Raw genomic sequence first — 23,406 nt, forward strand, 5'->3', positions numbered from 1 at the left:
CTTTACATAAGCTACATCTTTAAACACCAACCATAATAAAATCATCATAAGGACACCAAAAGAAAAATAAAAGGTCTTTATTAGGAAAGATTAATTTAGTTCTGCCTTTATTAAAGGCATATGATGTCCAAAATTGCTCCATTTATCCTCATATAAATACATATTTTCATTTACATTAATACACTGCGATAAGGATTTGGCAAATGCATTTTAACCTTCAGAGTTTGCATTAGATTGTCTTTTGTCATTAAGATTCAAATTTAGAACATCTTAAAAAGCTAAAATGATGTCCTATTTAAACTGCAATAAAATTCTGCCTTAGCAGCAGTTTAATACAAAATTGGAAGGTGTAAGTAAGCCACACATATATCATAAAAAAGATCTATTGTCAAAACAAGTAAATATTGAACAAAAAAGTTAACTTTAAAGCAAACATTTTATTAACCTTGAATTTAAAACTAAAAAGATCTTATCTTTGATTACATATCAACAAGACTACTACCAAGATTAAAAAAAAAATCTGACCAAATATATGGTTTTATTTCAGATTTTTATACTAGATAAACTATAAAAGCCATCTTCTAATTGTATATGAACAATTCAAAGTTCTCAATTTACCTTCTGTAATTGCTGCTATAACCTTTACCACGGGGTGAAAGGCCATGTACGAATCTACATGTGTTTCCATAGAGGCAGTTGCCAGTCTTCAGCCAGTTACGGCACTGTGTCTAAGAGACAGATATTACTATGTAAATTTCATATTTATTTCTGGACAAAAGATGCTAGTGGAAAATTAAAACAAATGCTATCAAAATTGCAGCTAACCTGAGATATACATTACTCCCCAAATAATAAAACATCAGAGAAAAAAACAACCCACAAACCCTATCACCCTTTTCAAGTCTTTTAATGAAACATTTTTAAAAATGTACTGAACCAACATACCTATAACCAGTTCACCTTTATGATACAATTCGGTATTTCAAAAAAAAAGGATTGCAAGAGAACCCCTGAGACTGTACAAGTGACAACTCACCTCTGCTGTACTGCCAGTGCTGGGTCCAAGCCTCTCAAAGACACTGGGTCTTCGGGATGTGCTTTCAGATATGGTCTTCGTATTTTCCACTGTGACTTTCCTTCTAATTTTTGACATTTTGTACTACTTTAACAAAAAACGAGAGAGAGAGAGAGAGAGAGAGAGAGAGAGAGAGAGAGAGAGAGAGAGAGAGAAAGAAAGAGAGAGAGAGAGACTAAACAGTAAAATTCTTCAATTTAAAATAACAGCACACAGCACATAACTTGCAAGTAGATAAAACTGTAGATAACACTGTAAAAGTATAAGGGATTTTTCTCAGGACAAAAATAAAGGAATAGGAGGTCACAAGTAAATATAGGTATACAGAAGTTATCTTCTAAGACACAGGTCAGGGCACATGCCCAGGTTTCGGGCTTGATCACCAGTGGGGGGGGGGGGGGGGGCGTGCAAGAGGCAGCTGACCAATGATTCTCTCTCATCATTGATATTTCTATCTCTCTCCCTCTCCTTTCCTCTCTGTTTTCCAAATAAAAACTATACAGTGAACCCTACATAATGTAGTCAGTATTATAAGACAATCTTTGATTTAACTTTACTTGAGCTTATTCTCAGTCCAAATGTGAATTTACAAAGGAAAAGTTGGTAAAATTTCAAATGCCCATTTGTTTTACTAAACAAAAAGAACTAAAGCCAATGAGTGGAGATGATGAAGAGGTAGAAAATGTAGAGCTTTGATTGAGAAAACCACTATTTTATAATTTAAAAATGAGCAGAATTTGAAAAGCAAATATGTAATAAAACATATAGGAAAAGTTAGAACAAAAACACATTTTAAAGTTTCATTTTGTTACTATAAATATTAACATATAGATTACATTGTAATGCTCACTAATTTTAAAAACATTTGTTAATAAACTTAAAATCAAATGAGTTTTAAAAGTTCCATATTAGCTATTATTAGTTATGTGGAATGTGGAAAAGAGGCACCCATCCCACCACATTGTCTCAAAGAAAAACCAACCCTAACCTTATAATTTTTCCTCTCTACTATCAATTGAAATGGTTCTGTCCTCAAATGCCTATTCCCAACACGCCCTCATTCCCAATACACCCTCCTCCAAGAGTCAATGGTAGTGTTTTCCACAGTTGGGGCAACAGCTATTATTATTATACTTGTAACACTGGTCATCTGTCAGCTTCTTTCGTGTTTTTCTGAGGGCTCCAGGTATTAACTCTGGTTTCTCTTCTTGCTCTGTAACCTGTGGGTTGGATCAGCACTGTTCTCCTTCCCTGTATAGTCTCACAGCTTCTCTTCCATTCCAGATCCCTAACATAAGCTTTAAAGATTTCAAAGGGTTTGGACTGCTATGTCAGACTATCAAGTGAAGACTAATAATTCCATATTGCCCCTCTCCTTGTATTCTTGCCACTAAAAAAGTTCCTTCACACAGAGACAAAGTTGCTTTTACAGGTGACATTAGAACTTCTCAAGATTCACCTACATAGTGCTTATCCCAGGGCTACTGTTGAGTCTACCAACTTAAGGAAGAACAGCAATGAAGTAAAGGTGTGTTCTCCTCTTTTCTCAAGAGAGTCCAACAGTGTCAGACCTTGTCCCAATGAGTTTGAGTACCAGGTCTAGGTTACAGGAAGACCCTAACTAAAAAAATAAAATAAAATAAATCTGAAGCAAAAGGGAAAAATTAGGAACTGGAGTTTTCTAAATGAAAGAAATAAGAATTCTTCTGATCATCTATCTATCTAAGAACTTTCATCAGTAGTCAAGTTATCTAAGTATTACTGAAACATTCATGATTTTGCATAGATAAATGCTTTATGCTTGCAAAGAATACAAAAAATACTTTATATCCTATTTGTCTAAATATGTACACATAATCTAAAGTACACCAGAAAAGCATTTACTCATATACAGTAATTAATGAACTTAAACTGTTACCAACTAATGTGACTTAATTAGAATTTTCAATCTAAAAATTTGAGCCTACAAAGGAAGGTAACTACCGCAACAGAATAAAATGCAAATTTGACTGGGGAAGAGGGGCTTTTTTAATTACTATCTACAGAGGCTTCAATAAGAAGTAAATGTTTCAGAGTAAATGAGAAAAATTAGAAACAATAAGTTTTTTAAAAATGCAAATATTTAAGTCTTCCTTAGCTCAGAGTCTTTGAAGGTTTTCTTTCTAGTTTTGTTTTCAAATTTTTCTTTGGTTTTAAGTTGCCACCACACTTCACATTATGTCTTTCCCAAACAGCAGCATTATTAAAATCTGAGTGACACTGGTGAGTCTATTGTTACAGTATTTTCCTATTTTTCCTCTTCATTTTCAGAGTTAATGAAAGATCAGAGGTTATTATATTTTTTTTCAATTGAAAAAGAAAAATAGGGGATAAAGTTTGAATCATTAAGACACAATAAAACACAGTCTCAATAAATGGAACTGTCCGCCCCCTCAAAAAACATACAAACATCATAATGTTTGTAATTCATGCTATAAATTTGACTGAGAAAGAAAAAACATACAGCAGCCTCTTTGTAAACAATTATTTCTGAGGTCTAATGACTGAAGTCTTGTCAATAAAACATGTATCAGTTCTAGTATGCTCTCTTCAATCCTTAACCACAACTTTTTGAGGTCTCATCTTCCAGTAGCAAAAATGAAAGCATAATCTGATGAGCAGCAGCATAATATTAGTAAATTGTCAAATAATTAAACAATTAAGATGACATAAATGTACTAACTTGTAGTAGAATAAATCCCTATCCACTGCAGTTCTAAAATAAAAAGGGTTATGTTAAATATTAGGTCTCTTCATATTTATATTTCATATTTTTGAAAGAAAAAATTTAGGTTTATTTGATGCAGTCGGGGAGAATTTTTTAAAAAGAACTTTCTAAAACAATCTTGCACATCACTTATATGTAAATAGACTAAAACAATTCCAAACTGAATTGTGAACTGAAGTGACCAAACTAACCTGACTACACAAGTATGAACAAGGCAATAATACTGCTGCACTGTGCAGAAAAAAATAATTTGTTAAAAAGACTATGCACAGAAAAATCCCATGCTGGTCACCAAAGAGAAGTAAACAGAACTGCAAAAGACAAACTACAAAAAAAAAAAAAAAAAAGACACTTTATATATCAACACAAGTTAGCGTTTCAACTGCTACTAAATATCTGCTGAAACAGTTCTAACTCTATATGACGAGAGAGGTTTGGGGGAGATGGGGAAACCAATGAGCACTGAAAACCATTTCTTCAAATACCAGTTGGTAAGTTAAACAACTTTGCTTTCTATACGTAAACACAATGCATATTATAATACAAATTAACACTGATAATTTGTACGGGAGTTAAAATAACATCTGCCCGAAGATTTACAGATATGGAAATTGGATGAATCTGCATATCTTAAAATATGCAATCAATGTTCATTTCAAATCACCAATAATTAGGAAGCCAGTAAGTCATGTATTTGATAAAACTGGATCCTACCAGATCCAGTCTTAGTTTCACCCTGCAACTATTCTCACAGAACAATTTGTTAAGTACCTGCATCAACATTCAGTATCTTGTTGAAATGGTCATGTTACAATCTAAATACTTCACTAAGAAATTGGAAATTATTGGAAAATCTACAGATTTTGTTCACAAAACTCCCAAATACTTTCGCTTAGGTACTAAAGACAGTAATTTCAAATATTACAGAACGAGACTAATTATGCCTGGATTGTACTGCATAAACGTATTAAGATTTACTGCAAAGTATCGTGAACTTTGAAAATTTGAGGTGTGACGATCTTTTCTAAACTTTGTAAATTATTTTTTCACAAAGCGAAAAACCTGAAGAGATTGCATATGCCCATAGTTTTCAAAGTAGTTCAAATGATCGGAAAACCTCGCAAAATAACTAAATAGCTTGGCACTCGACTCCACAGACAAGATCCTACCAATACCATTTACTAGTAAGTAATATCAACTCCGAGTAACCCTGCAGCCACAGGAGTCATCCTGTCATACCTCAGAGAATGCCAAACATCAGGCGCCCTCCGTCCATTCTCCCCGGCCGCGGCCATATAGCGGCCAAGCTACCTAACGGGGGAATGTGAAGGTGGTCAAGTAGCACTCCTCAACTCCGAGGCCCCAAATCGTTAAGGTATCAGTGCCAGGAGATAGGACCAAATACAACCAAAAGTAAGACACTTTCCCCCAGAAAGTCTGGAATGCGTAAAAAAAAAAGGGGGGGGGTGGGGAGCTTCTAAATCTAAAACTATATTCCCACAGCCTTTCACTGCATTCAAAAGCGAATACCACGCAAGGGTTCCCAAGCCCACCTCAGATCCAGCCCTGTTCACCCGAACCCGCCTGCCCCCTCAGACAAACTCACCGGAACCAGGAGGAGGGCGAGGAGGGAGACCCGAGCCCGGGAGCCTTTGCAGAACTAAGAGGAGGAGCTCGAAGTCGCGGCGTGTCCCAAGTGGGTAAGGAGACTCCTGCGGGCCTTCCCACCCCGGGGCCGCCCCCCGCCTCCCCCCGAGACCCGCACCAAAGCACACAATTCAAGCTTACCTCCTCCCCGCGCTCCCTTCGCAAGCACAGCCGGGAGGCGTCGCCGCCGCCGCCGCTCGGAGGAGCCGGGTTTGCGACTCCCTGTCCCCGCGCCTGGCCCCGGGAGGACACCAACAAGGGGGAGGTGCGCGCGCGGCTCCCGGGAACCGGCCCTCGGCAGGCGGGGGGCCCCGGGGGCGGCTGGGAAGCGGAACTCGCCGGCCGCTTCGCCAGTATCCAGCGAGACTGGGACGTAGAGAGAAAAACAACGAGGAGACGCTGGAAAGTAAGAAAAGCCAACGAAAACACTCTCAGGGAACCAGAAGGATCGCCTCAAAATGCCGCCGGAAGTCGAGGGTTTGCCCTGTTCCTCTCTAGGCCTAGGCACTTCCGGCTGCCAAATTAGACGTCAGCACGCAGGCACCGCCCCCCCGTGGACACGCCCTCCACAGCCCCCGGAGGCGGCAGTGGGAATGGGCTTGTCGTTGTGAGAGATCCCTGGAGAGGATCTTCTCAAGTTCCCCATTAAAAATAATTTTAAGCCCAGACGGCCTGGCTCAGTGATGGAGCGTCAAACTGTGAACCAGGAAGTCAGGGTCGATTCACGGTCAGGGCTGGATTCCCAGTGCGGGTGTAGGAGGCAGCTGATCAATGATTCTCTCCTCTCTCTCTCTCTCTCTCTCTCTCTCTCTCTCTCTCTCTCTCTCTCTCCCCCCCCCCCCCCCGCCGCCGCCCCCATTCCTCTCTGAAATCAGTAAAAATATTTTAAGAGGGAGAGTTTTGTTCTTTTATTACATTAATTCTTAGTTCTTGCAATAAGCTGTTGTAAAGGTGGTAAAGGCCACATTTGTTGTAGGAAGTAAGTACATGCATTGGCTCTACAAAGTTTAATGAACGATGAGCTGGAGCGACAGGAAATATTTATTCTGTTATTGACACTCCACTTTGTGGGCCATGGTCTATTCCTGTGGAGCGAACAGACTCACGGCTGTGTTTTTAAAGGCACAAGCAGAATTTGTTGAAAATTAAAGCAAAAATATTTAATGGATTTCTGGCAACCTTTCCCCCCCCCTTGTTTAGGGTCTAATGATTTGCATTAAACTAGTTAAAATTGCTTGAGATGGTTATGTTAGGAGCAGAAACAGACTATTGGGGACTAGCTATAATTATAAGAAATATTAATCATGCTCTGTTAACCATGATTTTTCTATTCTGATTAGAGAAAGCACATTTTAACCTGGCTGAAAGATGTAGGCCCCGGGATATGAGAACCTACATCAGAATGCAGTCCATCTTCCTTTTTTCCAGAACTACCTATTATGGAAAGATTAAACGATTTAGTCCTAGTCCCGGGGCGACCCCCAAACCCACATGGCCTGTAACCATTATACCTTGCCTACTTTCCCACGTAATCTTTGTCCCTCTACCCAATGTAAGCAGCTGGCTTGTGGATGAACTGCTGCTCTCCCTCTCCCATGCTGCCGGCTTTGTTGGAATAAACACTCATATATGATTCAATCCTGTCTCCTCTCAATTAGCTCAAGAAGTGACAGGCAGCCAGGACCCATTGGTTGTCCAGTTACAGTTAGTCAAACATCACGAATCAAAGAAAAAAAAAATCAGTACCTAGCTTCTTACAAGTTAAACAAAAAGGGGGAAAATGTGTATTTATTTATTACATTTATTTCGTTCTCTGACAAAACCAAGGAATAAGGAAACCTTTTACCAAAACTAAAACTTAAAAAAGAAACTGGAACAATGATTTGGTCTTGGAATCAGTAAATTAAAATGTGAGAACAGAGTGAAAAAATCAAGAGCATTAAACATTCCTGATGGCATGCCAAGCTATTTTAGAGAGAGCAGCAAGAGCTTCTCTGCAAGTAGGTTTGATGAAATGCTTTGGCAGCAAGAATCCATATTTGCCAGTATCTCGAAGTTCAATTGTAAAGGCATATTTGATGCCCAAGTCATAGATCCAGTCATCCGGACCTCCAGGAGCTAGATCTATAAGAAGAAAAAGAAATTACTTTTCAAAATACAGATGTTTCAAATTAACTAACAAAATGTGTTCTTTCCCCCTAAAAATGAAAATTGCTTTGCATTTTTCTGATTAGTAAGTAATATACATTGCTGATAAAACAATGGAGATTGGTGGAAAACAGGTTAAGGAAGAAAATCAGAATTATCCATAACTTTACCAAGAAGTGATAATCACCATTAATGTCTTAGTGCCTTTTATTTTGTAGTGAAGGCTTTAACAACAACAACAAAAATTTAACTTAATTTTTAAAATTTTCTAAGTTAATATTTTTCCTACATACTAAGATCATTCTATACATTCTGTTTTTTAACATTTCTAAACATGGTATCTGTCGTGACCAGTTTTATGTATCGATGAGTTCAAATAATGTTTAACTCATAGCATTGCACTATAAAGCTGGATGTAAATTAATTTAAATTATCTATTTGAGACCTTTTTATTTTTCTAATTTCCAGGTAATATAAACATCATTAAAATGAACAACCTTGTTTAGACATAACTGCTTCTTTATTCCTTTAGAATATTATTTCCTAGAAGTAGATTGCTAGCATAAGGGTATGTACTTTTTACAATTATTCTACACTAGAGGCCCAGTGCACAAAAGTCATGCACGGGAGGTGGGTCCCTCAGCCCTCTCCAATCTGGACCCCTTGGGGAATGTCGTACTGCCTCTCGCAATCCAAGACCACTGGCTCCTAACTGCTCGCCTGTCTGCCTGCCTGATCACCCCTAACCCCTCTGCCTGCCTGCCTGATCGCACCTAACCACCTCTGCCTGCCTGATTGCCCCTAACTGCTCCCCTGCTGGCCTGATCGCCCCTAACTGCCTCTGCCTCACCCTGAACCCGGGACCCAGGATTCCCTCCTCCAGCTGGTCGCAGGCATCTAGGACCTGGCTTCGCCTGGGCTGGCCGCAGCTTCAGAGTAGTATGGTCAGGTGGCTTCGCTCAGGCTGCAGCTGCAGGTGCCTCGGCAGGTGGCTTGTCCCTCTCCAGGGGCCACAGCCTGGCTGGTCCCCATTTTGAGTGTCTGAGCCATTACAATGTGACGGCGTGAGGGCATGACAACCATTTGCATATTAGCTCTTTATTATATAGGATGTTGCCAAATAGTTTCAAAAGATTCACCAATTTATGCCTGCACTAGCAAGGTATGAATATGCCCACTTCTCCCTCCCACATTATCCATGAAAATTTGCATTTATGGCAATTTTATGGGTGAAAAAATAATATCAAATTGTCTTCCTTTATGTTTCTTTTATTACCAGTGTATTGAATGTTTTGTTTGATATATTTATTGTCTATGTTTATATATTTTTTATTGATTGTCTTACTCATTTCTATTTTGTCCAATTTATAGATTGCTTATAAAAGCAACATTGGTGTTATCCTTGTGTAATATGGGGGGAAGTTTTTCTTCTTATTTGGTTATTTAGCTTTCAACTTGGTTTATGACTGGATTTTTATATAAAAACTAGAGGCCCGGTGCACGAAATTTGTGTATGAGAGGGGGAGGGTCCCCTCAGCCCAGCCTGCACCCTCTCCAATCCAGGACCCCTCAGGGGATGTCCAATGGCCAGTTTAGGGATCGGGCCTAAACCGGCCGTCGGACATCCCTCAGAATCCTGGACTGCTGGCTCCTAACCACTCACCTGCCTGCCTGCCTGATTGCCCCTAACTTCCCCCCTTGCCAGCCTGATCACCCCTAACCACCTCTGCATGCTGGCCTGATCGCCCCTCACTGCCCTCACTGCCGGCCTAGTCTCCCCTAACTGCCCCCCTGCCAGCCTGATCACCTCTAACTGCCTCTGCTTGCCGGCCTGATCACCTCCAACTGCCCCCCCCCACCAGCCTGGTTGCCCCCAACTACCCCCCCCCCCCCACCGGCCAGGTCGCCCCATGCAGCCTGCTGCTCAGTTGTTTGGTCACCCCTCACTAACCCCCCTGCCGGCCTGATCGCCCCACGTAGCCTGTGGCTCAGTTGTTTGGTCACCCCTCACTAACCCCCCCCCCCCCCCCCCCCCCCGTGCCGGCCTGGTCGCCCCATGCAGCCTGTTCGGTCATCCGTTTGGTTGTGATGGTCACTTAGGCTTTTATATATATAGATATTTTCTCTACCTGGAATTTATTTTGGAGAAAGATATGTTAGTAACCCAATTATTTTTTTCTAAGTAACATCAGGGTTCTCAACCCTATTAATTGAATAATCTAACATTCTTAACTGGTTAGAAATCCTTTATTTATGAGGTACTACATCTTGTATATTTGAGGTTTCTAATGTATTTTAATATTTGGTTGGGTGAATTCTCTCTTATTAGTCTTATTTTTCATAATTCTACAAGCTCTTCTACTAAATGTATTTTTTTCAAATGAAGTTCAAAATCATTTCAGTGTTCATTGGGATTTATGCACTAATTACTTTAGAACAACTGACACATTTTCACATTGATTTCCCACTCAAAAACATGGCAGATTTCTCCTTTTGTTCATCTTCTTTTATCACACCAGTAAAATTTTTTAGGTTTTTAACATATATAGATTATATGGATTTGTGTGTGTACATGCATATATACATTTAACAATGAATTCACATATATGTATGTATCTATATGTAATATGTGTGCATATATACATGTACATATATAGAGGAAGTAGGATCTTTTTTTTTCACTTTATTTCTACCTGATTATTTTTGGTATATAAGAAAGTTATAGAGTTGTGGATATTTAGTTCATAGTCGGCCACCTTACTCAACTTTTTAATTGTTACTAATATTTTTGTGAATTTTCTACTGTTTTCCATGTAGACAACCATATAATATACAAAGTGATCATTTTTGCTTCTTTCTAATACACTTGAATTAATACAAAGGTGTTTATTGAAACATTGTTTTAATATTGAAAAATATTCTTCAACAGTGGATTAGTTGTTATTTATTCAGCAAATATTTCTGACAGACATTATCAATATTTGCTATTTATTCTAACCATTCTCCTATGCTTACACACACATACACATAAATGTGTCCTGAATGAATGAACATGAGTGGAGATGGACTGATTTCATCATAACAGGAAGTTTGCTCTATAAGTTCCTCTAGTCCTGAGGCATTATGGTCATGCTTTGGGGAATATTAGTAGAGAAGAGGATAGGAATCAAGAAAGCTCTGAATTGTGAAAGGAAGTTGTGGGATTTTTCTGTGACAGAGCGGGGACCCTAGTCAGATAAAGCAGCAATAAATGGATCAGTGACACAAGAGACAGAGATACCATGTGACCTCAGTTTTTTTCTGAGATAATTTTGGGTTGTTGAGAAGGAAGAGGAAAGTTCCTGTCTGGACTTTTTATTAATAGGACATCTGGTGTGATTATTGTTATGAATGTGTTTTTTATAACCCTGTAGATCATACCTAATTAAATGCTATTTCCTCTACCTGGTTTCCCCTCACATCTTTGTTTGGCAGCCACGTACCAGGTAGGTCTCCCAGAAATGTCAGCTACAGAGAGAGACCTTCAGAGAACTTTAAATAGCCTCTCTCTCCTGCGGTCATTCTCAAACCCATAAGCCTATTTTATTGTCTTTACTTATCAGTGGAATTATACTTTATTTTACTATTTAATTGCTTATATCAGCAATGGAAAACTTTTTATGTAAAGGACAAGATAGTAAATATTTTAGGCATTATGGCCAGCATAGTCTATGTCACAACTATGCAACTCTACTGTCATGAAACTATCATAGACCACAGACAAATACATGATTTTAGCTGTGTCTTCAAATTTTATTTGAGGACACTGAAATTTGAATTTCATATAATTTTCAAAGGTCATAAAATCTTACTCTTCTTTTGTTTTTTGTTTTTTAAGCATTTAAAAAACCTGGAAAATCATTTTTAGCTTTCCGGCTATACAAAAACAAGCAGTGGGCTGATATGACCTGTGGGTCATGATTTGCTGATAGTTGGTTACATGTTTATTTTCTGTTCCTCTTCTCTCATCTCCCCCTCCAGCTTCAAAAAAGTAAAATCATTGTCTGTTATACCACTGTACCTACAAAGGAATCCCTCAACAAATAATTGTTAGGAGTTTGCCACATACATATTCTCATCACTGTGATAGAAACCAAAGACATTCAACTATAGTGTGCTATACTCTAGAGCACAGGCCGTCACTGAAAGGCAACTAATGTAATGGTTATACACTAGATGTGTATAGTGTTCAACCTACACAACCTTACAGGGTGGCCTTGGACAGCTTCCATTTTCTTTTCACCCTTTATGACCTTTTCTGCTTCACTCAACCTGTGTGATGCCATTTCTATAACTCCTACTCTATAGCAATGAGCATATTTCCTAAATAGAATTTTGTCTTCTTTTTAAGTATTCACTTGTTAATATAGCTTGTTCAGTGCTGTCATAGCTATTATGCTTCCATTTGTAATGGTTATAATCCAATTGTTTTACAAGTGACCTTGCTTAGAGATTCCATTTAGAAAAATTAAATCTATACAGAAAAACCAAACACAGATTTTTTAAAAATAGCTCACAGTTTTCTAAGATCTTAAGAAATACTTACATAAACTTTCTGAACCACTGCCATATGTATATCTGGTATCTTTACTAATATTCTCAATAGCCTGGACAGCTTCACTGGCCAGTAGAGACTGAAATCAATAGAATATGAAATTTCAGTTAATGTAAAACTTTAAAACAGGACAGGTGGAAATTTCTAAAAAATTCAATCATATGTTAATTGACTCAGACTATATACATGAATAAATATAGAGTAGGATGGTGGTGGTCAGGAGCTGAGGGTGGGAGGAATGGGGAGATGTTGGTCAAAGGATACAAATTTCCAATTACAAGATGAAATAGTCCTGGGGAATCTAATATACAGCGTGGTGACTATAGTTAGCAATATTGTCTATAGCAATATTGTCTATATACTTGAAAGTTGCTTAAAGAGTAGATCTTACATGTTCTCACCACAAAAGAAAAAAAATGTAGTTATCTGAGATGATAGATGTATTAACTCTATTGTGATAATCATTTTACAACATATATGTGTGTCAAATCATCACATTTTACACCTTAAACTTACATAATTTTATATGTCAGTTATATCTCAATAAATTTGAAAAAAACTGTACATGTGAAAAATCTGCATTTACCCAAAGGTAAATCAAGAAGAATAAATTAACTTCAAAAAATCTGTTTTGTTTTATGGAAATCACAATTGAGTGACTCTAGCCATAAACTCTTCTAATACCTTGAAAATTTTATTTAATTTGAAGAAAAAATAATTCTCATCAGCCTTTTATAGGAATTTATTAACTTTGTAAAATGAAGTATAATGATATTTCAAAGGCAAACAACTTGAGGTTACCCCATTCCTAGATAAAAGTATCACCAAACTTTAAATCCAAGTTCTCTAAACAATATTATACCTGAGTGTCCCTGATTCCCTTCTCATCCTTTTCAGAAATTCTATTTTAGTCTTGAGTAAAATGTCAGGTAACTCCCTAAGACTCATCCAATAAAAAAGATGTTGTTTTGGTTACGAAGCAAGATAATAAACCCCATGTTCTACTATATTTGTTTCTAGTGTACCCAGATACCCAGATCTTTTCTGAAGTTGGATGTTGTTCACTGTCACTCTCTTGAATAACCCAGAGGAATATCAGTGGGTACGATGCTGTGCCATTCCTTTATTCAAAATAAAGATTTGAATGGAACCCCGTTGTCTACAGAATGAAATGTAAATTTATTCTGACATTCAAATAAGCTGACCTTATCTTCACAAGCAGACCTCATCTACTTTCTGATGGTATCACCTTCACTTTGGCACTCTCACAATCCCCTGAACATACTTCTTGTGGGAAACACCATCTTCTCAGCTTGGAATGTCTTCTCTTCGCTGTCCATATATAGAAATTCCATCTTTCAATGTTTGGCTGAAATTGTGTCTGTTCCTTGGCATCATAGCATGTTATCATTCCCTTTACTTTTACTGTATTCCAAAAAAGTGGGGAGGGGCTGCTTTTGCCTCAACACTGCAATTGGAGATGCTTTTAATAGGACCCTTTGGAGTTAGAGATGTCAGCATGCAACCAATTCCTAATGCTGATAGCAAATTGGTGAGTGTTGTGCTGAGACTTGATCTGTGGTGGCTATTGTAGAAAGCTAGTGACCACAAAGCAGATGCATAATTCCAGAGACTCTTGTCCTGGTCCTTGCTCATATGGCTCCACATGTAGATCACACCCAGGTGGAATGGTTCCCTCCTGACCTTTAAGGAGTGTGATATTTTTCTTAGAGAGCCCATCTGCTGGACTGAAGGTCGTGTCCTCAGTGTAAGGCCCCCATGTTTTACAGTCCTGCATTGAACTTTCCCCTGGGATTACTCCCGGTAGAGTTAGGCCAAAACCCTAGATGAGTTTTTAATTCTTGAAACTAAATATTAATTTATTTCTGAGAGGCTAATAATAAAAATAATTAAACAGCGCTTACCAGTTCCTCATGGTCTTTGCTTCTGCTTCTGTTGTAGGAATATGGAAACACTATCATCTGGGAGTATGAATGCATTGTGATGTAAGCTTTAATACGGTTGATATTTCTTCTCAAGAAATTAGCCACTGCCTTCACTTCTGGTTCTGACTCAGGGAAAAGGCCACAGTAGATTTCCGAGCACGAGAAACTTGATGCACCCTTCTCTGTTGTGAAATCGATAGACCGAAATTATATTACATTCTATTGTAACTTGTGATTTCCCTTACAATGTATTCTCTTAATATCTATGGTGTAACATTTTTAGAAATGGGTTAGATAGAGCTCTGTAAAGAGTATATTTATGATATCCACTAAATTGTTGATGTCCCGTTTGAAGTTGATTATTCACATGCCCTCACAGCAGACCTCTAACAGTTGCTGCCTGGGGGGCAACCATCTTGCAACCTCGAGAAAGTCTACTCGCGTCTCAGAAATGCTCACCCTGTCTCCCAACTCCTGTTTATGTGAGAACAATAAACCCCATTTTCTTTAATCCATTGTAAGTTTATTTTATATGTTGTTTAAAAATTGCTAATTAACAGAACCCATAAAAGAAAAGACTCATTTGGGAACTCAGAATATATAAGTCTGCTTTCAGTGTTACTTCTAACTTGCTAAAGTGGCTTAGAAAATAAAATGTGATGGTGATATTTGGTGCCAGAGTAATGTTTACTCCTTCCGTTGAAAGAGTAATAGCATATATTACTTCGAATGGTAGCCTTCCCCCCAACACTTCTCCTTCCTGTCCCTAATTCATAGCGCTGGATCCCCAGGGAGCCACCCCTTCTGGAAATAGCTGATTAGGTCTGAATTGGGTCCTTAACTTGTGTCCTAAAAATCTGAATCCCTCCAGTGATAAGTTGAAATCAAGATGAAGATGCTAGTTTCAGTATAGTTGCTCTTTTGAACAAAAAAGATAATAACACTGCCAGCTGACACCCACAGAACACATGCTGTATATCAGGAACTCTACAATGATCTACACAAAATATTTTATTTAATCCTCAGAGCAACCCTATGAAATAAATGCTCTTGTTTTAGTAGATGCAATTTGGGCACTCTAGTTGGTAACCATCCTTTACAATAAGATCTATGTTACATATTGTTAATCACCCAATCACTTGATTCTAATCTTGGCTTTGGGTAATTTTTTTTAACCTATCCATACTTCAATTTCCTTATTTGCTTAATGAAAAAAAACAACAACATTAAATGAGTATTTAATGAAGATCCGATGAGTTAATGCCTATAACGTGCTTTATACAGTGCCTGGCAAATACTAAGTATTTACTGTTTGTTTCTTGTCCTAGTCATCATCATTATCATTATCTTCATTTGTACTGGGACCCAAAACAGCCGGTCTGCGTCACAGAGATGAGATGGGGAGAGAAAGGACTCATTGAGCCCCTGCACTGCTCCAGGCCCAGTTCTAGTCTGTTTCTGAGTCCCAGCTGCATTCTTGTCCTCGGGTTCCTTGGGCCACTCCATTATCCTTACAGAGCTTGTCTTTCTTATTTAAGCTTGTATTGTCCACTACATTCCAAAAGAGGGGGGAGGGGCTGCTCTTGCCTCAACACTGCAATTGGAGATGCTTTTAATAGGACCCTTGTCTTTCTTACAGAGCTTGTCTTTCTTATTTAAGCTTTCTTCCTGTTATTTGCAACAGAAACAACCTTAATGTTCTTTTTCCCATAAGGAAATGTTGTACTAAACATCCGATGACTTTCCAAGTATTTTATTTGTTTTAATTTTTAACCAATAATGTGAATGGACAAACCAGTTTTGAGAGTTTGGTCAACTTTGAATACTCCTGGTCTTTTTTTCCTGATACATAGTTCTAAAGGATAGAGATTGTACAGGGTGGGTAAAAAGTTAATTTACAGCTGTTTGTATGGAAAATAACACAATAATAGATAAATAATAATATAAGAATAAACTCTGTTTTGTGTATTCACATAATCTACTTTTAAACATTATCTTTATTGTTGAAAATGTTACAGATGTTCCTTTTACCCCATTGACCCCCTCTACCCTGCCTCCGCTCCCTACCCCACCATGTACATTGGGGGTAGATGAAGTGAGGACATGAAAGAATTGGAGAGGCTTGTCCTTATATAAATCCTCAGACCAGAGAGGTTTAATAGAAATATAAGGTAAGTCACATATTTAAGTTTTCAAGTAATCACTTTTAAAAAATAAACAGGTGAAACTGATTTTAATAGTACAGTTTATTTAACACAATATATACAAAACATTATCATTTCAAATATAAGCAATATAAATATTATTCATGAGATATTTTGTTACTTTTTTCACACTAAGGCTTCAAAATCTGGTGTGCATGTTACATTCACTGCACATCTCAATTAAAACAAGCCACATTTTAAGTGCTCAATGGCCACATGTGACTAGTGGCTACTGTAATGGACAGTGCAGCTTCAGATTCTCATTCTGGGACTCATTCTAGAGATGTCAAACCTTTTAGTGGAAAGAGACAGTCAGTCAGGAAACTTGACTTTGAGACTGTTTTTCCATTAAGCAGGCATGTCAATCTGAACAAGCTTTGTCTTCATGCTTCATCTGTGCCAAGAGGTCTACCAGGTCTCTTCAAGTTCAAACATTATTTGCTCTTGTAGGCAAGGAATTAAGAAATACCAGGAGAGGCAAATTCATAGAGACATAAAATAGATTAGAAATACCAGGAGCTGAGAGAGCAGGGAACGAGGAGATATTGCTTAATGATTGCAGAGTTTTTGTTTGGGATGATGAAAGTTTTGAAATGAATATAGGTGATGGTTCAACTAGATTGTGAATGTACTTAATGTTGCTGAATTGTACACTTAAATGTTAAAATGACAAATTTTATGTTATATATATTTTACTGCAATAAAAAATAAGAGACACTACCATATCATAGAAATAATGGATTTTTAAAAAGTGCATAACTATTGCAAAAACTTTGTAATTTAACTTACCATTTTAGAAAATGAGTGTATCTGTCTTAGGAAGTTTGAGAACAGAGGTTTTCACAAAATTCTTCATGTTATAGACTGAATTCTGCCTCCCTCCTCCCCCACCCCCCCGCTGCCAATTTATGTTTGAGTTCTATTCCACAATGTGCTGTGTTTGCAAATAGGGCCTTTAAGGAGGTAATTAAGTTTTAATGAAGTCATAGAGGTAAGGTCTTGATCTAATATGGTTGGTGTCCTTATAAGAAGAGAGAGAGAAAGAGAGGGAGAGAGAGAGAGAGAGAGAGAGAGAGAGAGAGAGAGAGAGAGAGAGAGATATGATGCATAACACAGATAAAAGGCCATGAGAGAACAATGAGAAGGTAGCCATCTGCAAGCCAAGAGGGAGAGGTCTTGGGAAAAACTCATCCTTCTGATATCTTGATCTTGGACTTCCAGTCTTTTTCTTGTTTAAGCCACCCAGTCTGTGACATTTTGCTATGACAGCCCTAGCAGAATAAGATATCCTCAACCTCATTCCCATCTCTAACGTATGGACAATTTTACTACAGAGGAAGGGTAAAACAAACATAAAATGAATAAGTAGGCTTGATATATAATTTCCTACTAATAAGTGAGGTGCTCTAATAGATCCTTTAGAAAGTATCATAAAGGCACATTCTAGTTGTAGGGACAAGGAACACAGAAGATTTAATTCTTCTTTCTCACTGGCTTACTTGGAACTCTCTCTTGTCTATATGCATGCTGCTTCTCTTTCTGTTTTTAATTCTTGTGATATGTAATAATATATGACAACATAATATAATATAGCACCATGCCTAAGAAGGGCCTGAGATATTTCTTTTTGGCAATAGCAATATATTTTGACCACTTTGCCACTCAAATTAGGTAATATTGGTTTCACCATGGAAGTATTAAGTAAAATAGAGCACCAAAAGAGCTTAAAGATAAAATAAGAAGTTCCAAAAGGGAATTTATAACTGAAGAGTTATTGTCAGAAATCCAATAATTTCAATCAGCCCTGGCTGGTGTGGCTCAGTTGGTTGGGTGTCATCCCATGCACCAAAAGGTTGTGGGCTCCATCCCCAACCCCCAGTAGGGGGTGTGCAGGAGGCAGCCAATTGGTATTAAGCTCTCACATCCATGTTTCTCTCTCTCTCCCTCTCCCTTCCTCTCTCTGTCTCTAAAAATCAATAAACTATAAAGCCTGGCTTTATATCCCATATCTGCCACTTTTTAGCTCCATGATCTCCAGCAAGGGACTTAATGTTTTAAAGTCTGGGATTCTCCATTCATGATATTTTGATAATGAAATCTAGGAGATACACTATGTAAACTGCTCTGTACTAAGTAACTGTCAGCCCGATTTATTCAGCTTTATTTTATACTAGAGGCCTGGTGCATGACATTCATGCATATGGGCGGGGGGTGGGGGTTGTCCCTCAGCCCAGCCTGTGCCTTCTTGCAGTCCAGGACCTCTCAGAGGATGTCCGACTGCTGTGGAGGTGGGAGAGGCTCCTGCCACCACCATTACGCTGGTCATCTGTGAGCTTAGCTTCTGGTTGAGCGGTGCTCCCCCTGTGGGAGCACATTGACCACCAGGGGGCACGTCATAGCAACCAGTCGTTCCACCATTCAGTCGATTTGCATATTAGGGTTTTATTATATAGGACTAGTGACTCAGTGCATGGATTCATGCACATTGAAATTAATTAGAAGGTGGCCGGTGGGGCGGGACTAGGCGAGACAGGCCGGACGTGTCCTGGAACCAACCTCCCATGGGCCCTCCCCGGCATCTGCAGAGTGAGTAGGGTCCCTCAGGCAGGTGGGGTCCCTCTGCCTGGACTGCGAGGACTGGGCCAAAACCGGCTCTCCAACATCCCTCAGGGGGTCCCGGAGTGCGAGAGGGCACTCTCCAAAGTTGCTGTTGTACAGGGTGTGGAACACAAATTCAAGTGTGCAATAAATCATATTCAGGACCGACAGTGCCCCAGCAACAACATAACCCCTGGCTGAAGGTGGAATTGCACAGCCCCGTGAGGAATCGGGCTCCCTCCTCTCTGGTTTCAGGGTGCATCACCCGAGAACCGCTGCTGCCAAGTCACTGCAGCTCGAGAACCGCCTCTGCAAGTCACTGCAGCTTGAGAACCGCCTCTGCAAGTCACTGCAGCTTGGCAGCTCCTGCGTTGAGCATCTGCCCCCTGGTGGTCAGTGTGCATCATAGCGACTGGTCGGATGGTCGGACACTTAGCATATTAGCCTTTTATATATATAGATTAGCTGCTATTTCACTGACTCCCTGCCAACTAATTACTGCCTCAGCAGTCTTTGGGCCTCAGCAGGCACTTCTATTGAATAATCTTAAGCATGGCTCTTACAGAGAAACAACTATATAATTCCCTTGAGCCTGAAGTAGGATTAACAGCTCTTTCCTCTCCTTACTAAGTACAACTCTAGCTCTCTTAGAACAACTAAATCCATTTACATGATCATTGAATTAAGGTTTTTGGAGAACCCTCCATGTTTCAGGGACTGGACTAGGTCGTGGATAATGATCCTTACCCTCATGGAGTTTCTAACCTGGAGGGGGAAGGAAATAAGGTAAGTATTCTGTTGTGGGGTTTTCCTATATGCCTTGGGATAATGATGAAATGTTCAAAAGCACAAATTTAAAGAAAAATGTCAGATCATTATCATAGGATTGTGTAGGACAAAGGAGTAAGAAAAGGAGGGTGTTTCTGCGGTTACAATAGCTTTGTTCTCTTGTAGTCTCCAAGGATCCCCGTGTGCCCCCTTCCCAAAATATAGTTGATTCAAACTTATTGTTCAGTGTAATTTTTTAAAAATTAAATGGATTGGGGAGACATTGGTCAACATGAACATATAGGTCTTAGGTGTGGGTTTCTATGTTACAAGATCTGCATATTGCACCATGTGCCCACCACCCAAAGTCAAATCTTCTGTCACCTTATATTAGGACCCTCTTCTCCTCCCACCCCTTCCTCTAGCAGCCACCACACTGTTGTTCGTGTTCATGAGTTTCAGGTTTATATCCCACATATGAGTGAAATCATATGGTCCTTAGTTTGTTCTTACTGACTTATTTCACTTAGCATGATATTCTCAAGGTTCATCGATGGTGTCAAAATGGCAGTATTTTATTCTTTCTTATGTCTGAGTAGTATTCCATTGTGTATATATACCACCTCTTTTTTATCTAGTCCTCTACCGCAGGACACTTCATTTGTTTCCAGGTCTTGGCCACCATGAATAGTGCTACAATGAACATAGGGGTGCATATATCTTTGCAAAAACATGATTTTGAGGGGTTTTTTTTTGTATATACCCAGGAGAGGGACTTCTGGGTAGTATGGTAGCTCTATTCTGAATTTTTGGAGGAATCACCAGGTTGCTTTCCATAGTGGCTGTACCAGTCTAGATTCTCAATAGCAGTAAATGAAGGTTCCTTTTTTCCCACAACCTCTCCAACACTTATTGCTTGTCTTATTGATAATGGCCACTCTAATAGGTGTGAGGTGGTATCTCATTGTAGTTTTGATTTGCATTTCCATAATTGTTAGTGAAGTTGAACATATTTTCATATATCTATTGGCTGTTTGTATATCTTCTTGGGAAAAGTATATTTTGAGGTCTTCTGCCTACTTTTTGATTGGATTGTTTGGTGATGAGTTTTATGAGTTCTTTTTTTTTAAAAAAAAATATATTTTATTGATTCTTTACAGAGAGGAAGGGAGAAGGACAGAGAGCTAGAAACATTGATGAGAGAGAAACATCGACCAGCTGCCTCCTGCACACCCCCCACCGGGGACATGCCCGCAACCAATGTACATGCCCTTGACCGGAATCGAACCTGGGACCCTTCAGTCCGCAGACTGATGCTCTATCCACTGAGCCAAACTGGTTTCGGCTATGAGTTCTTTATATATTTTTGAAATTAAACCTTTGCCAGAACTACTGTTTGCAAATATCATCTCTCATCTGGTTGGCTGCCTCTTTGTTTTGTTGTCAGTTTCTTTTGCTGTGCATAAGCTTTTTAGTTTGATATGGCCCCATTCATTTATTTTTGCCTTTTCTCCCTTGCCTTTGGGGTCAAGTTCATAAAATGTTCTCCATGACCAAGGTACATAAGTTTAGTACCTATATTTTCTTCTATGTAACTTATTGTTTCAGGTCTTTGATCCATTTTGAATTAATTTTTGTATATAGGGACAAATTGTAATCCAGTTTCATTTGTTTGCATGTGGCTTTCCAGTTTTCTCAGAACAACTTATTGAAGAGACTATGTTTACTCCATTGTGTGTTTCTGGCCTCTTTTTCAAAAATTATCTGTCCATATATATGTGATTTTATAGCTGGGCTCTCTATTCTGTTCCATTGATCTGTGTGTCTGTTTCTCTTCCAATACCATACTGTTTTGATTACCATAGCTCTGCAGTATAATTTGAAGTCAGATAGTGTGATACCTCCAGCTTTGTTCTTTTTCCTCAGGATTGCTTTGGCTCTTTGAGGTCTTTTGTGGTTCCATACAAATCTGATGATTTCTTGTTCTATCTTTAAAAAATGACATTGGGATTTTGATAAGGAGTGCCTTAAATCTGTATATTGCTTTGGGCAATATGGCAATTTTAACTATGCTGATTCTTTCAATTCATGAACGCAGGATATTTTTCCATTTTGTGGTGTTTTTTTCAATCCCTTTTAATAATGCTTTGTAATTTTCAGTATATAGATCTTTCACATTCTTTGTTAAGTTTATTCCTAGGTATTTTATTCATTTGGTTGCAATTACAAAAGGAATTGTTTGTTTGTTTATTTCTTTTTCTGAAGTTTTGCTGTCAGTATACAGGAAGGCAATGGATTTTTGCACATTGATTTGGTATCCTGCAACTTGACTGTATTTATTTATTGTTTCTAATAGTGTTTTGTTTTTTTGTGGAGTCTTTAGGGTTTTCTATATACAGAATTATGTCATCCACAAAAAGTGACAGTTTTACTTCTTCCTTCCCTATTTGGATGCTTTTTATTTCTTTCTCTTGTCTTATTGCTCTGGCTAGGACATCCAGCGCTATGTTGATTAAGAGTGGTGAGAGTGGACATCCTTGTCTTGTTCCTGATCTTAGAGGAAAAGCTTTCAGTTTTTCACCACTGAGTATGATATTAGCTGAGGGTTTATCATATATGCCCTCTATTATGTTGAGGTACTTTCCTTCTATTCCTATTTTTAAAAATATATTTCTTTTCTTTTTTAAAAAAGAATTCTTTATTATTGAAAGTATTACATATGTCCCATTCCCCCCCCCCCCCATTGACCCTATCCAGCCCACCCCTGCCCCCAGCCCAGGTCCTCACCATCCCATTGTCTGTGTCCATGGGCCATGCATATATGCATACAAGGTCCTTCGTTGATTACCTCCCACTCACCCACCCTTCCACCCTTCCCTCTGGGATTCCACACTCTGTTCCATGCTTCCATGTCTCTGGATCTACTCTGTTCATCAGTTTATTTTGTTACTGAGGTTTCATGTATGAGTGAGATTATGTGATACTTGTCTTTCTCTGACTGCCTTATTTCACTTAGCATGATACTCTACAGGTCCCTCCATGCTGTCTCAAAGGGTATGAGTCTTCTTTTTTATGGCTGCATAGTATTCCATGGTAGAAATGTACCACAGCTTTTTTTATCCACTCATCTACTGGTGGGCAATTGGGCTGTTTCCAGATATTAGCTATTGTAAATTGTGCTGCTATGAACATAGGGGTGCATACATTCTTTCTGATTGGTGTTTCGAGTTTCTTAGGATATATTCCTAGAAGTGGGATCTCTGGGTCAAATAGCAGTTCCATATTTAATTTTTTGAGGAAACTCCATACTGTTTTCCATAATGGCTGCATGAATCTGCATTCCCACCAGCAGTGCACTAGGGTTCCCTTTTCTCCACATACTTGCCAACTCTTGTCATTTGTTGATTTGTTGATGGCAGCCATCTGACATGTGTGAGGTGATACCTCATTGTTTTTTTTTTAAATTTCTTTATTGATTAAGGTGTCACATATTTGTCCTCATCCCCCCATTCCCATCCCACACCCCTCCCCATGGATGCCCCAACCCCCTGTTGAACTTAACCATTGGTTAGGCTCATATGCATGCACACCAGACCTTTGGTTGATCTCTCCCCCCTCCCCCTACCCTCCCCTATCCTCCCTCTGAGGCCCAATAGTCC

General features: G+C 38.8%; 2 protein-coding genes across 7 annotated transcripts in view; both read right to left on the bottom strand.

Moving 5' to 3' along the window:
• The window catches only part of ZC3H13 (zinc finger CCCH-type containing 13), a 144,205-nt gene extending 138,232 nt beyond the window's left edge, over positions 1–5,973 (bottom strand). For 4 of the 5 annotated variants that reach the window (XM_079778876.1, XM_079778875.1, XM_079778874.1 and 1 more), the window contains exons 1-3: positions 5,631–5,973; positions 1,037–1,162; positions 619–728 (exon numbers count right to left, since the gene is read on the bottom strand). In XM_079778876.1, coding sequence (XP_079635002.1) covers positions 619–728; positions 1,037–1,153 — 227 coding nt within the window. In that variant the 5' untranslated portion in view covers positions 1,154–1,162; positions 5,631–5,973. The remainder of the gene's footprint in view (positions 1–618; positions 729–1,036; positions 1,163–5,630) is intronic. The other variant, XM_079778873.1, reaches the window with a different exon arrangement.
• Positions 5,974–7,428: 1,455 nt separating this feature from the next.
• CPB2 (carboxypeptidase B2) overlaps positions 7,429–23,406 on the bottom strand; it is a gene marked incomplete at both ends in the record, with an annotated part of 66,885 nt that continues 50,907 nt past the window's right edge. For both annotated transcript variants that reach the window (XM_079778553.1, XM_079778552.1), the window contains 3 exons: positions 7,429–7,613; positions 12,223–12,310; positions 14,157–14,359. In XM_079778553.1, the coding sequence (XP_079634679.1) occupies positions 7,429–7,613; positions 12,223–12,310; positions 14,157–14,359 (476 nt within the window). The remainder of the gene's footprint in view (positions 7,614–12,222; positions 12,311–14,156; positions 14,360–23,406) is intronic.

This window comes from Cnephaeus nilssonii, assembly GCF_951640355.1.
Source record: "Cnephaeus nilssonii genome assembly, chromosome: 8".
NCBI lineage: Eukaryota > Metazoa > Chordata > Mammalia > Chiroptera > Vespertilionidae > Cnephaeus > Cnephaeus nilssonii.